This window comes from Neolamprologus multifasciatus, chromosome 15, assembly GCF_963576455.1.
Source record: "Neolamprologus multifasciatus chromosome 15, fNeoMul1.2, whole genome shotgun sequence".
Taxonomy (NCBI): domain Eukaryota; kingdom Metazoa; phylum Chordata; class Actinopteri; order Cichliformes; family Cichlidae; genus Neolamprologus; species Neolamprologus multifasciatus.
In genome coordinates this window covers 13,719,726-13,734,453 of record NC_140453.1, presented here as the reverse complement: position 1 = coordinate 13,734,453, position 14,728 = coordinate 13,719,726, and the positions used below count along the sequence as shown (strand labels likewise).

The following is a 14,728-nucleotide window of genomic DNA, read 5'->3' as shown; positions in this document are numbered from 1 at the left end:
TACATACATATTTTCTGTGATAGAGGTAGGTGTATCAGTGTTAAGGTTTATAAATAAGAAATGAATGGAAATACAGTCAGTTTAAAACAAGGTGCAAGCCACTGGTTACACTCGGAAATAAGATAAGTCCTCATCTAAAACAATTCATAAAAAAATAGCTCATGATCTGAAACATTCCACACTATTTTTAAAACATGGTGGATGTAATGTTATGACATGTAAGGCTGCCAGTATAACAGGGGCACTCGTGTTTATTTATGATGTGAGCACTAATAGAAGTTACAGGATGAAATATGATGTGCACAGGGCTATACGCTCTCTTCAATTAAATTAACGCTGAAAGCTTGCACTTTAACCATATGCTGATTGTCTCATTTAAAATCATCTGTGGGGGTGTATGAGCCAAAACTCCAAAAACTGTCTTTCTGCAACATATACAGAGCCTATCTGTATATGTCATACTGTGATTTACTCATTAAGGTGCCTGCCTTTCTCATTTTATATGTGAATATGACCAAAGGACTGTAAATTACTGTATATGTAATTATATGTCTGCATATAAAGCATTAATGGATCTCTACTGTATGCCTTCTTCTATTTCTTTTTGTTATGTGAAAGATGGGAGCTGGACACAGTTGACAACCCGGACTCAGCAGATTAGACCATCATAGTCTTGAATGTGAATCTTGAAACTTCTTGTGTTTACTGCTGTTGTGTTATGATGTCCCGAACACTGTGTTTTCAGGTGTTTTTATTTTGGTGGTTTGTTTTTGCTTTTTTAAAATAGTGTATAGAGTGTTATTATTTTGGATTTTGTCCAGAAAAAAATCAGAGGTTTCACAATAGTAAAACTGGGCTTTCAGTTTAGAAGTCTGACAAAAGGATGGAGATTATGTATAAGAATGTGCCTTAGCAACTTTGAAAATCTATAATTAGGCAACAAGATGATTAAAAATAGTTGAAAAATAAAGGCTTTTCCAAAAGTTGCACAACACTTTATTATAAGGGTTTCCATTTAAGAGTGGATGCCTTCCAGCTCTGCATCTGCTGCAGCGTTGTTTTCAACAAAGGCTGGCGCGTGTAACTGCCTCAACGCCCCTCCCACAGAAGCACACGAGCCTCCTTCCATTTCTCACTGAGCACACAAAGACATTAGGGCACGTGTTTCTTCACACCTTACACCCAAATGGCTACACAGACAGACAGAGATAAAGAAAGGGATCAAGAGTTCAGCCTTTTTTCTCTCACAAAAGTTAAGCTGATTAAAATAGGTGCTTGAATTTTAAATTACGTTGACAGATAAGCAAAAAAAAAAAAAAAAAAAAAGCAACACACACACAAAACCTGTCACAACATTGACAGTAAAAAACACATGCAGACTTTGCAATCTGCATACATAATACAACTGTGCAAGCAGTTGTATTAATAAATAGCTAGAAATTGACCATTACTGATACTGTTTTAAATAGATTACTATCAGGCATTTAAAAAAAAATCTTCATGCAAAATTAAACCAGAAGGTGACCAAATGACCGTAGTTTGTTGAAGTGTGACTTCGCACCTTATCACCGTGGCGCATGGAAACACTTGGGGACGCGTCAAAACGCAATTTGGCACGGGTTTGCAGGGCCTGATAAAAAGACGGTTCCTGTCCGCTTCCCCACATCCTCACAACACTTTACGAAGAGCTGACCACCACAAGGAGCCATGGAGACCTGCGCTAACAAGAGTGGGCTATCGTCTGTTTCTAACGGAGGCAATTCGAGCCAGCAGTCCGAGTTGTGGAGGCCATGGTTTCGAAATGAGGATAACAATGTCCGACACAAGGTAAGTTTTGCACTTTAAAGTTTGTATTTTTGAAATCCAAACACGCACTGCTTACTTGACAGAAAGACTAAAGAAATCTCTTTGTTTTAGAATCTTTCAAACCATGGAGACCTCAGTGGCGCAAAAGATCCGAAAACACCTCAAGTGATCCATCCAGTCAAGTAAGTGGAGCTTTATTAATTAAGGCATCGTTGAAAAAAAAAAAAGAAGAGTAAAGTCTACATATATAAAAACATCAATTGCTTTTTGTTCTAAGGTTGTACTGGCCAAAATCGAGATGCTTTGATTATCTGTACCGGGACGCAGAAATACTCCTTTGCAACTATCCGGTGCAAGCAGCAATCTGCACCTACGAAGACTCCAGCAGCGACGAAGACAACGATGATGACGAGGAGGAGGTTGAAAAGGAGCGGAACTAAATGTCTTTGTGAACTTTGAAGAATGTTGTATGCTGTCATATTGGATATATATATATATATATATATATATATATATATATATATATATATATATATATATATATATATATATATATATATATATATCTTTTAATTTATTCCTGTAATTATATGTAAATAGTTCAGATACCAGTTACCAAGCTTAAGTTATTCCTTTCACATTTCTACCTCCTTTGTATTTTATAATAAAATGCAGGAAATAAATTTCGTTATCTGGGGTTTATTTTCTTTTTAAATAATCACTGCACACTCACACAAATTAAGCATTCAGCGCTGCATTGATTGACTGAAGTGTTCAAGGGAAAAGGAGAACTTCTCCAGTAGACTGTGACATTTTCCATTCGAAAGATATCAGGTTGATTTTATGCAAGTGCAGAACGTGTTTGGGCCTTTCTTACTTACTGTATTTATTTCTGGCACTGAAACATCTAAAACCTCACATGAATATAGCCTGCAAGTCACTCCAAATATATGCAGATCCCTTAATTAGACGTTGTAGCAGAGCTTTTTCTTTCCATATGTGCATTCACTTTACTGACTATAACCGCTTTCTTTCCGCTGAACATCCCTTTTCCCACGGATAAGTGCAGGGTGTTAAACGCACCATTTCCTGTGCAGTGTCGCGTGAAGCGCGGAAACTGTGGGACAGGTGGAGGGCGCAAACCCCTGTCACCAGAGACCATAAAGTTTGCCTGAGACAAACGGAGGTGAAACATTTTAGAAGAAGAAAATGTACTGATAACATTATCAGAGAATCTGTATTTTATGTGGGCCATCAAAGGACTTCTACCAACTTGTGCGCTGAAGTGCATCAGACCTAACCCATAAAGTCACACGTCCTCCTTGGGATGACACCGAATATTTGGGGAGCAAGGAGGTCGAATCTGGCAGGCACGAGGCGAGGAAACAAAAAAGTGTTAACATTAGGTTTGCATTTTTTTTAATTAGGCTCTTAGTTTGACTCAGTCAAGCAGGATTTGGGGTGAAAGTGGAAGGTGCTAACAGGCTCATGTGATAACAAACCTTGCAATAGAGAACCACTGTGTTTCATCTGCTCAATGTTTCCCAGCCTCTATCCTTATGGACCCCTACTTTACAACAAAAGCATTCATGGACTAGTTGTATTTTCTTAGCTAGAGCTAACCCCTATGATCTTGATTGTAACTGTTCAAAACCAACTAGTGACTGAATTTGTTTGACTGAATGTACGTTCCAGTTCTTATGCTTGTGCCTACGCTTGCTTTAAAATCATAGCAAGTGTAGGCACAGAAACAACACTGATGCAGAGTGTGTTAACAAGAGCTAGATTAACTCATTGCAAACCTTTACTGGTCCATTATTCCGCCTGCTATTGGTGCATTATTGGTGCCCATATAATGCACCATCATTCTATACATATGGCAATAGTATCTTGTGTTTTTTTCTGGTTATATAACATATATCACCCAGTAAACCAACATGAATTAATAGCGATCTAAGGATAAAAGCCTGTGAACTTAGAGCCATATCAGTTGCCTGTTTAGAGAGTGACATCTCAATCTTTCTTCTAAAATTCTTCTGATGATGTTTATAATAACAAGATGCCCTTACTGGAATGCAGAAGTGAATGAGTTTATTATTTTAAAGTTATGGTATCAGGTTGTGACTGCTGCTTGTAATCGTAGTAAATCCTAACAGAGTCTTGGGTTTTGGACCACAAAACATATGACATGTCCAGATAGTTACATCAGCCAGCAATCATGCGATATAGCAATTAAAGTGACACTTGTCATGTTAAAGTTCTGTTTCATGAGCTTGCTCTACTTTGGATATGATGCAAGTACTATGAGTAGTCTAGTATGGGTTGCTAAAACCTGAACAACTTATCTGCACATTTGAACTGTTGAACTTTTCAAGTCACACCAGTGTTGACCTTTTAAACCGTGCCATGGGAACTTTTTAGATAATCTGTAGGTGTTCTGAAGAGTGCAAAGTTTGCACACCTTTGTGGTGAGACAAATTTTGAGCTCTTAACTGCACTGGGGGCGATGCATCACCCCAGCACATGTGACATATCACAGACAGACTTCAACGTAGGAATGTTTAATAATTTGCAAAATACTTGTTCGCTGATACTTTAATAGTAGTACAGGCCTCTGATTAATAAAGGTAACAAAGAAAAAAAATATGGTGTTGTTGGTTCAATAAACCATCACAAAATGTAAAACAATGACTTTCTAGAGCAAGTGATCACAATCTGAGTCCTGAGCATCAAAATTCATTTTAATGTCTAAATATTCAACTGAGATTATAGATTTTGATGAATTACTGAAGTAATTGTCTGCAACTGTAGGAGCTTTGGGACTTTCCCAGGCATGCGTGGGTGTTAAAGCTACTGGAGTGTCACTTACTTTGGTGTGAAATCTGCTCACGTCCAGGAATAAACATAAAACAAGGGAAAGATGTGTGTCCTCATGAAATTATAGCCAGCTGAATGTTTGGATAATGCAGCTGCAAATATGATAATAAAAAGTAAACTGTTATTTACCATTGAGATTTTGAATGCTGAACATTGCCCAAAACCTAACTCGGCTTTGTAAAGTTTGTTTTATCAGACACATGCTGCTTTTGCATGTGCTGGTGTGAACTTGAATGCAAAGAATACAAACCTAAGACAGTAATATTCAGCCTCAAGTAGCCACATGTCACAACTGTCCTGCACCTTGGTTACAAACAGATGCAACCAGTAACCATGAAACGCATAAATATGGAGCGATGGATATCACTTTTACCCCCAGTGCAGTGGAGATTATAGTTATATTCACAAATCAGTTCATGTTTGTCTTATATGAAGTCACAAGTTGGTGCTAATCAATCTTCAGTATTCATTACTGTTCAAATATCAATGTATAAATATCAATGGATAATAATTTGGGGAATTTCTAATGGTATATTGTTGTTTGTATTAGTTCATCTGGTGAGCTTAAGCGGAGGCATGCCCCTGTGAACTCTGACTGCACTGGTGGTGTGATTGTAGACACCTAATGAGGTGATGAAGTGTGACACAGCCAAGTTGGGACTGATCTTAATCAACCAGCTTCCCACAGGCACACCTTTGTTGGGCTGTGTGAACAGAGGGGTTGCAGTTAGAGATGCATTTTGGTCATTTTGGTTCGTATCTGTTGTTTCGATGGTTCTCTTATTTGTTCTGTTGCACGAAGACAGTTGAGCCAGTTATACAAAAAGGGAGCTGTGTATTCCTGAATATGCACAAGATCGTCTTTGGCAGATTTGTAGACAAGAAGCACCACTGGTGTGGAATAGAAAATGTGATGTATATGAATTAAGGTATGAATTTCACATGGTAAATTCTAGCACAGTTTTTCTTCTCAATGTTTAAGTTGGAGAATGTTAGGTAGGGATGATGTATATGTTTTAGATAAAGAAATTGTTCAAACACATTTCCAAAAACTCTGGCTCAGTTTCTCAAAGTTTTTAAAGCACAATCTGAAAGTGTTAAATGCTCAAACCTTCACACATCTCTGTCATTTTTATGTTTATCATTTTTTATGTTTCTGTAATGGTTAATCCACAAGTATGGACACGCTCTTTAATGAAAATGATATTTTTAATGCTAAAATATAATTATTATTGTTATGCTTAAATTTCAGCTTTACCGTAAAATAGTAAAGCATAACATTATGTTTTGATTAAAATGCCAGATTATCTATCTATCTATCTATCTATCTATCTATCTATCTATCTATCTATCTATCTATCTATCTATCTATCTATCCAAAGTTTTACTTGTTTTACATTTAAAAAATGTAGCAAAAGTCAATAATTATATCTGTGTAATATAAACACATTAGGAAACAGTACAGTAAGTGCATATATACAGAACTACAACAAAATAAATGTTTAATACTGTCATATGATGTGTAGTAGTATGCTTAATCAACCCCCCCCCCCCCCCCACACACACGCACAAATGCTAATTGCCTTTCACTGCCTTCCTCTTCCTCTGTGTTCTTGCTGCTACATCTTCTTGTCTCACACTTGTATAAGTCACTTGAGGCCTATTTTATGCTCTGACACATGATTAAATTGTTCTTCCAAATATGTTTGAACAGTTGCAACATGAATGACACTAATTGGTAGTCATGTTATTGCATTTTGAAGGGCCAGTGTTTCGAGGTGAACAAAGTGTGTGAAATGAAGCAATTTGTGTTCAGGATATCTTAGTGAGACCAATGGAACTGTGCTTGAAGTCGTGTTTATTTGATGGGATTTTCAATATCATCACCCAGATGATACACGAAGAAGCTTTTAGCTGCTTGCTGATTCTTAATGTGTCACCTTAGCAGGTAGCTGTGAATGTCTGATTTGAGAGCAGATGCCACCCTGATGCAACCCTCTAATGGTTTGTGTCACCTCCTGGGATCAAACCAGGGAGCTTTCCTGTGCTAGGCAAATTGTAAACCACTACACTATAGAGAAACTTTTTCAGGCTACACACAACCTTTAGAGAATTGCGTTTCATTATTTGTTTGTATAAAATTGGTAAAAACTCTAATGAACATTTCACTTCATTTTTAGGGGACTGAATGCAATGCAACCCTTAATAATGTAGATAGGCTGCATATATCCTAATGGAGTTTTCAATCTAGTTGGGGCGATCGTGGCTCAAGAGTTGGCAGTTCGTCTTGTAATTGAAAGCCCCGGCTCGGACAGTCTCGGTCGTTGTGTCCTTGGGCGAGACACTTCACCTACCGCCTACTGGTGATGGCCAGAGGGGCCGATGGTGCGATATGGCAGCCTCGCTTCTGTCAGTCTGCCCCAGGGCAGCTGTAGCTACAACTGTAGCTTGCCTCCACCAGTGTGTGAATGTGAGAGTGAATAAACAGTGGAGCTATAAAGCGCTTTGAGGGTCTCGAAAAGCGCTATATAAATGCAATGCATTTAGAAAGCTACAAAGCTCAATGTGGGTTTTTGACCAACAGATGGGGCAAGAGAGCCAAAAGTGATTCTTCCACTGGTTTGCAGCACTGCAGTGTAATAGTTCAGTACATTCACCAGGGGGCTGTGTTGTACTTGAGAAGTAACCAGTGAATTTCAGTTATATGATGGAGTAAAATTCAAACTCTATATGTATATAGTAACAGAGTTTTACAGAACGTCCCTCCTGTGATGTTTCTTTGTACATCACTGTACAGATGAATGCATAGGAAAATACTTAACATGTCATTTATGATGCAGAATCTGCACCTATTAAGAAATGTAATGATATAAATTGTTTATACACTGGAATAGATCGTTATATCATTAGGGTTTGATTCTGGAAGTTTAATTTCTGGAAATACTGAATATCTTCTATTTTCTGCTGCTGAGATAAAATGTATGGATACATTGTCAGGGGTTTCTGCTTTAGCCGGCAAAGGTAAATAACTGATCTCTACTCACAGTGGACTAAAAAAAATAAATTTCTATAACTTCTATAAGTGAAGTAATAATAAACTAATAACAGCAGTTTTCCTTAAAAAATGATGTAAAGAGGACACACGTGTAATGAAGCAGGAGAAACACACAGACTGGGCAGCAGTTTTCCACAAGCTAAAGCATAGATCTGTCAATGAAGTGAACCCCTTAGTAGCTACATATATCTCTGCTGAGTGAAATAAACCAAAGAGTTGCTCTGGTTCTTCTCGCCCCACGAACATGCTGGCTCACACTGCTATCTAAGAGAAAAGGCAGTTGTGCTTTTCTGTACCCTGTTATCCCACCCTCCTCTTAAATAGTTAGTTTGGTCTTCCGTCTCTGAGATGTGTGCAGTGGAGATAATTACAATTTCAGTAACGTTTGTCAGGTGATTACCTCATAATCCCCTATTTCATTTGATAAGTCACGCATTGATTTAAGTCAGAGTTGGACCTAATGGAGTATCTTTTCCACCGCTACAGTGATTTGTATGCTGGGGCGAAAGGACAACGGCAGATTGGAGGCAGAAAAACAGGTGCTCGCCGTTCCCGTTCACTCGGTAGCTGGTAAAAGATGAACGGGGAGAAGGCAGGTTTAATCACAGCAACACGAATGCGGCCAGTAAATCACTGCTGTGGCTGATACAGTAACATGTGCTGGTTAGAACACTCCCTCTCACATAAACGCTCCCTGTTTCTCTCTCTCTCTCTCTTTTTTCTTTTAAATTTTCTCTTCTTGCAGGCAGAGAGGGGGGATGGGGAGATGAAAATGCTGGATGAGAGATAAGACAAGTGAAGGGAAAAGAGACCTGCTTGGTATTCACCTGTCTCTCTGGATCAATAAAGGTAATTTGGGCTGATTCCTCCCTGTAGGCCTCTTAGCAGACAGAAGGGGAGAGGGGTCAGCCACTGCTGAGCTGCAGGGAGCTAGAATAACTTAGAAACACACTCTGCAAATTACTGCCCCTGTTTGAGAATCTCTCATTCAGCTATTCCTCTACCATGACAAGAGCTGCACTGTGATACAGAGTCCTCCAGGTAAATGTGGGCTAACTGGATGTATAAAAGGCTATGCTGCCCAGACGTTCTGTATACCCTTGTGTTAGTGGTGTTTGCACTGTGGCTAAAACTGTATGGGCAAGCTGTAATGTCCCCAGAAAAGGCTGAAAAGTAACCCCACCTTTACCTTTATCCTAACCGTAACCCTCACCAGAAAAAAAAAGAGAGGGAAACCAAAAGTTTCGTCATGACTATCGGTTTTCACATTTAAGCAAGCAAACAGTTCAAAGAGGGGTTATGATACCCATAAAGAAGATGGGATTTTGGAGGCCAGAGCTGGGTGTTCAGATTCACAGGTCAAGGCTCATAAATTACTATGAAAACAGGGGTGTCAGGTAGCTACACAAAGAGTGACCAGTCCTGTTAAATCAAGATTTAAAATCAGAGTGATTTTCATTTTTTGATTACATGCCATGTGTTCCTTTCTCCTTGCTGCCGTGATCTACTGTAAACCTAACAGATTGATTTTTTTTCCACATTCCTGATCACAACCTCTACCTTTCACTCTCTTAGGGCTGCAGCAGATCTCATCAGTTGGTTATAGGCATGGAGGTTCTCGTCCGTCATGTGGGGTCACCAGCCTGAGAGGAATGCTCCATGTCAGGGATGTCAGGAGAGGAAGGGGTTTCCCGAGGGATACAATACCCAACAAAGTGTACTGCACTTCTGGCCAGTCATTGGTGCTTGTCCTGCTTGTATTGTGAATTTCATCAAAGCGCACAGGTGTGCATTGCACTGACACACACGCACATATATCTGTCCTCATGTCTGTCTCTTAAATTTACACACGTGGGTAGCACACTGATCTTATCTTGAGTCCGCATGTTCCCAAGCGCATGTATATGCTCATACATACACCCCTTTTTTCCCGCCCACACTGCCTCCTATGAAAAAGATGAAATGGTGATTCCAGGCTGTTCAAAACAGGTTTTTACTGCATGTTGATTGCAGAGGAACAGAGGTGAAACTGGTTGTAGTTTGTACTTATGCTTTAGTAGGTCAGGCCTTTTGAATTTTCATGCACTTAATTGGGGAGAAGAATGGGGGTCCACAAACCATTCCCATGTTTTGATCCTAAAAGGTGTCCTGCAGCCTGGAAAACATTTTCTGAAGGGATCCGGTTTGTAGGACTGAAGTTGTCCTTTAATGCAAGGTGTCAGAAAAAAGTGTCAATCAAAACTCTGCGATGACAACTATTGCAGAAATTTGATTAATGGTCTCCTTTTGCTTTCCACATCTTACTGTCAAACTTCAATTATCTTTCTAGATCATTAATTGCTTCTTGAGGAAGCACATATTGATAGTCCATCATGTGCGGAACTGTTTGAGGCCGACTTAGCTGACAAGTCATTTCCATTCTAGTACCCTGACCTAATCACCATATCCTATTATCATTCACACGAAAACACTAATTACAAAGGCAGGGTGAACCTGATTTATGCTAATGGAAACGTGAATATGCCACGGATGCATTAATCTAGAGTATAGGACCCTGTGCTGGTGTTAACTGTGATTAGCATGTGATTACCATAGCATGGGTTATATCTACTGGAAGCCCTGCTTCTGATGGGCTTGAGAAAATCTCTCTACTCACTGGCTGTGAATGAGACTGTGACTCTTCACGACAAGAGGAAATAATAATAATAATACAAAATTGACAATTTTGATTGTTTTACACTAAACAAAAACATCTAAATTCTAGCAAGGCAATTTTCTTTTTTAGAATGAGTGTAACAGCCCAAGTGCTTTCAGTGACAGATTGTTCAGACAGTTGGATTATATTAAAAAAGGGTTATATATCTGATCATATACCTATCTGAGTTCTTCCGTCACACCAGCACAGTGTCACTGGAATCTTTTATGGTGCTGGCAGAAGTTCCAGTGAAGGCTGTTTAGTAACCTAGGCTATTTAAAACCCAAACATCTTTTGAATATAAAGAAAGTTCTGTTTTTATAAGTAAACTGACTTTTGAAATTTTGAGTCTGGCAGTAGGTTTTTAATTTTTGTTAGAGTGAGGACTTTCTCACTGTAGCACACAGTGTCACTCTGTGTGTGACACTATCTCAGTTTCCTCCCTACTAACGATATTAAAGTTTAAAAATTAGTTTTATTTCCTCAAACAAGATAAGTGGATTTGTTAGACTGTTTTCACTTGGTGATCAATACAAATTTAGTTCTCTAGTCTAGTCAGGTTGATGTGGATTTTTGATTTTTTTCAGTGCCTTAAAAGGTGCCTATAAATAAAATGTGATATTAATATTATTTGAGTCAAAGTAACATTTATAGCAGGAGGTGTGTATGTGTATATAGGCTTTGCTGAAAGCTGTTTTCAATCATGAATCTGCAGATACTGTGTATGCAAGATCACTCACTGCATCGTATTCCATGGTTTTGGACAAAAAACTAATTTGTGGCAAAAGAAGTTATATTAGGCGTTTTTTAAAACAATTTGTTGATAAATGAATTGCTGGATAACTAGATACCATATAGTTTATTATTATGGTCTAGTATATGTTGGATTAGAAGTGATCTCACATGATTGTTGTCTATAAGTGAGACATAGAGATGTGTTGAATTAAGCACTTGCAGAGGTGTCTCCCAGTAGTAGTCCTCTGTTACCATCTGTTCCTGCAGACAGTCTGTTCTATGCAGCTTCCAACAGAAAGGAGGATGCGTTTGTTTTGGGATCCACATGAGCACAAAGAAGGGGGCCCATTCTTCGATTCCCGCTTTGATCCTTCCATTGAGAGGACCCAGCCGTGGCCATCTATCTGCATCCCACGGCTTCTGCCTGCCTCGATTGCTAGTCGGACAGCCGAATCTGGGGGCTAGCAGAGCTGTGTGCCCTGCACATGGCACTTGTAGCATAAGGAGCCTATTGATGAGGCAACAGATTGGCTTTGAGTATACCTGATGGTTATCCCCCACTTCTCTCTGCTGGTCCTCCTCTCTCTCTTTCAACCAACCAAAGACAATCCCTGTGTCTCCCTGCTTTCTAATACAAATTGCCAATGTGTAGTGGATTTAAGAGAGTGGCAGAAGCCATTGTTGGGTAATCTGTACCAAAAAGGAGAGGTGATGTTGAGTGTAGTCCTTTTCTTAGTAAGGATTAGACTTGGTTTTTCTCTGTTAGCCCTCTTTGGGTGATGTGTTTGGCTTTAGTAGCAGCTTGGCAGAGTCGGAACAACTCTGTGACGGGTACTAAACCCATGTGAGTGTGTACATGTGAGCGTGGGTATGTGTGTGTGAGGACTTTGTACGAGGGTGGATTCATCATTAGCTGAGCAGAGGGTCATCTAGCTTTAATAGGTGTTCTCAGGTGTTGGTTCTGGTGTCTACAGCACTGGTGTTGTTTGCTGTTGGGAATCAGATCCTGGCTTCCCCCTTCCCCCTCCACCTTCCCTCCATTCTGCTTCAGTCCCTCTGCACCCCAGCTAATACCACGCTCATTACGGTGTTATCGATCTGCCTTTGCTGCACACCAAAGGGCAAAGAAGTCCTCTCCTTTCCTTCTCCCTTTTGTCATCCCTTTCCCTCTATACCTTTTTATAATCTGCTCTCTTTTCCCTGTGCCCTTTCCTCTCCGCTGACATCCTACCTACTGCTATTTCCTCATTGCCAATTATGTTTCTGCTCAAGGAGATGAAAAAGCTGGAAACTGACACTTTCCGTGTTTTTCTTAGAGGCTTTGTCTTTGTGGTGTTTGTGTCGTATGTCATGTTTGTGAGCAGCAACATAATGAACATGATTTTAGACACATATAGATCTAAAAAGAAAACACAACTCTCCTCCTACTCCTCTCCCTACTGTCTATGGCCAATCCTCTCTTCAAGCCGTCATGCTTGTTGTTCTCGGGTTTTTTTTCTTTCTTTATCTTGTAGGAGATTTGGTGTCTTGTAAAATAACACCCAATTTATTATACAGAAATCTGCAAAAGTATGCAGCCTTGTGTGGGCTGAAGTATAAACACTGAGAGGTGACTTTGAAGGGGGTCTTGAATTACAGTTCTGTGCAATCTGCACAATCTCCACACTTCAACAATTTAGTGTACTGTGCAGGGATTGCATCTGAAAACAGATTTATTTGCTTACACAGATGCATGTGTTGCATTTCTCATTTGCATTTTTTTTAGAGGTTATTGCTCAATGGGTTCAAACAAGTCACAGAACAATTTTCATATTCTGATTGAGAAGCAACTGTAAGAGGTTAAAAAAAACCCTAACATAATTCTGCTGACTACAGAATATATACAGACAAAAAAAGTGTTCATTCTGTTTTCAAATATTTTTCGTTCTCAGTTTTGAACAACATTATTAAGGGACCGTGGCTAAAAGGTTAAGCTAGGGCATGCACTGCCCACTGCAGTGTGCATGTCTGCTTAAAAAAACAAAGTAAATGCAGTCCCTCCTCCCCACCCCAACTCAAAACTTCTTGTGTTAATTTAGCAATTTCCCTTAATATCCGGATAAGTTATTCACCCATGATAATAAGCTCATGCATTCGTCTCCCAACCAGGGGTTTAATAATTAAAATATTTTATCATACATGTGAACAGACATGCACGTCTAAGCATGTTAATTCACCAAACAAGAGCAGACAGAGCTGTTACTCGTTACAGTCTGACTCTTATCGAGCGGGGCTGGGGGCCGCGCTCCATCAAAACACCCATTTTTGAGGTTTCAAAAAAGTCTCCATGTACTGGAGCTGCACAACATATTTAAGTCTAACAGTTAAGGTGACACGGCCTGTTAAATATAAATGAGCCTACCATGAGCCAAAATATTGAAATCTTTTAACCTAGTTTCCTTCACTGTGAGCTGCTTATGACTATTTGGCAATTTAACTTTACATGTTTATTACAATAATACCAGGTTTCTGTTGCATTTATAAGTTTATAGACCCAAAATCATTTTTTTGTTGCTATTTTTAATGATAAAACAAGGAATGAAATATCTATTCCCATGTGCAGGGTTTTTCCTGCATATAAACATTTTTGGCACCAAACAAAGTTTTGGCTTCACACGACAGCAAAATTACCAGTACTGAGATTTTTTAGACATTTCTTTTTTCTTTTTTTTTTTTTTTTAATAATAGGGGCTTAATTTACGTTTAAATACAGGTTTAAAATACTTTTTTTATTCGTCAAATAACCAAAAATAACAGGAAAACCTAAAAAAATAGACCTCTGTAAACTCAGGTGTCACAAACTCATTGTCTGAACTACATGCAGACCAATTCTGCTTACATGTGCATGCATAGTCCTCTCAAAGGCCCTACCAACTGAGTAATTCTGGTGCTGAAACTCTTAACTTTTATAAAACTTTTGGAGTGCTTTTGAATTGGTTGGATGCAATGAATCATAGACATTATAAACAAAAATGTAATTTTTAAACATATAAACATTGTTCAGTTTCGTGATGATGTTCATGTAGTTTTTATGTCAAAGCCACAGGAAGCCACTGGAGATGGGGAACAAGCTGCAGGTTCGAGATCCCTGTGTAGATCCAGTCAAACCAGAAACATGGCAGAAAACCAAATAATGGCTCTCAGCAGGGATGGTATTGATTGATTAAAGTTGAGAATTTGAAAGTATGACAGAATGCCCGAGCATCTTGATGCATTATATTGCATATTACCTGTTGCCTGGTTTTGGTGTTTTTTGTTATTATAGATAAATACATTTTATTGTGTATTTTACAGAAATGGTGCAAATTAGTGTATAAAAGCTCTGTTTTTTTTAATTACTTAAAAAAGCCATATATCCATGTTTATATATTTTTTTTATGAAATTACTCACTAAACTTAATTTTTGCGCACAATCAGTGCTTTATTCCTAATTTAGAGCAAAATATTATATTATTGCTTTTTACTGTGTTTATGCTTGGCAGGTCTTTCCTTAAAGAACTTCACTTTCTGATCGAATTTAT

General features: G+C 38.7%; 1 protein-coding gene across 1 annotated transcript; it reads left to right on the top strand.

The window, feature by feature from the left end:
• The first annotated feature begins 1,084 nt into the window (after nucleotides 1–1,084).
• LOC146501748 (protein ripply2-like) lies at nucleotides 1,085–2,246 on the top strand. Its single transcript, XM_085132117.1, is given in 5 exon segments — nucleotides 1,085–1,617; nucleotides 1,620–1,703; nucleotides 1,706–1,827; nucleotides 1,918–1,988; nucleotides 2,084–2,246. Coding segments are annotated over 5 exon segments (480 nt in total). The 5' UTR covers nucleotides 1,085–1,577.
• The last annotated feature ends 12,482 nt before the right edge of the window (nucleotides 2,247–14,728 follow it).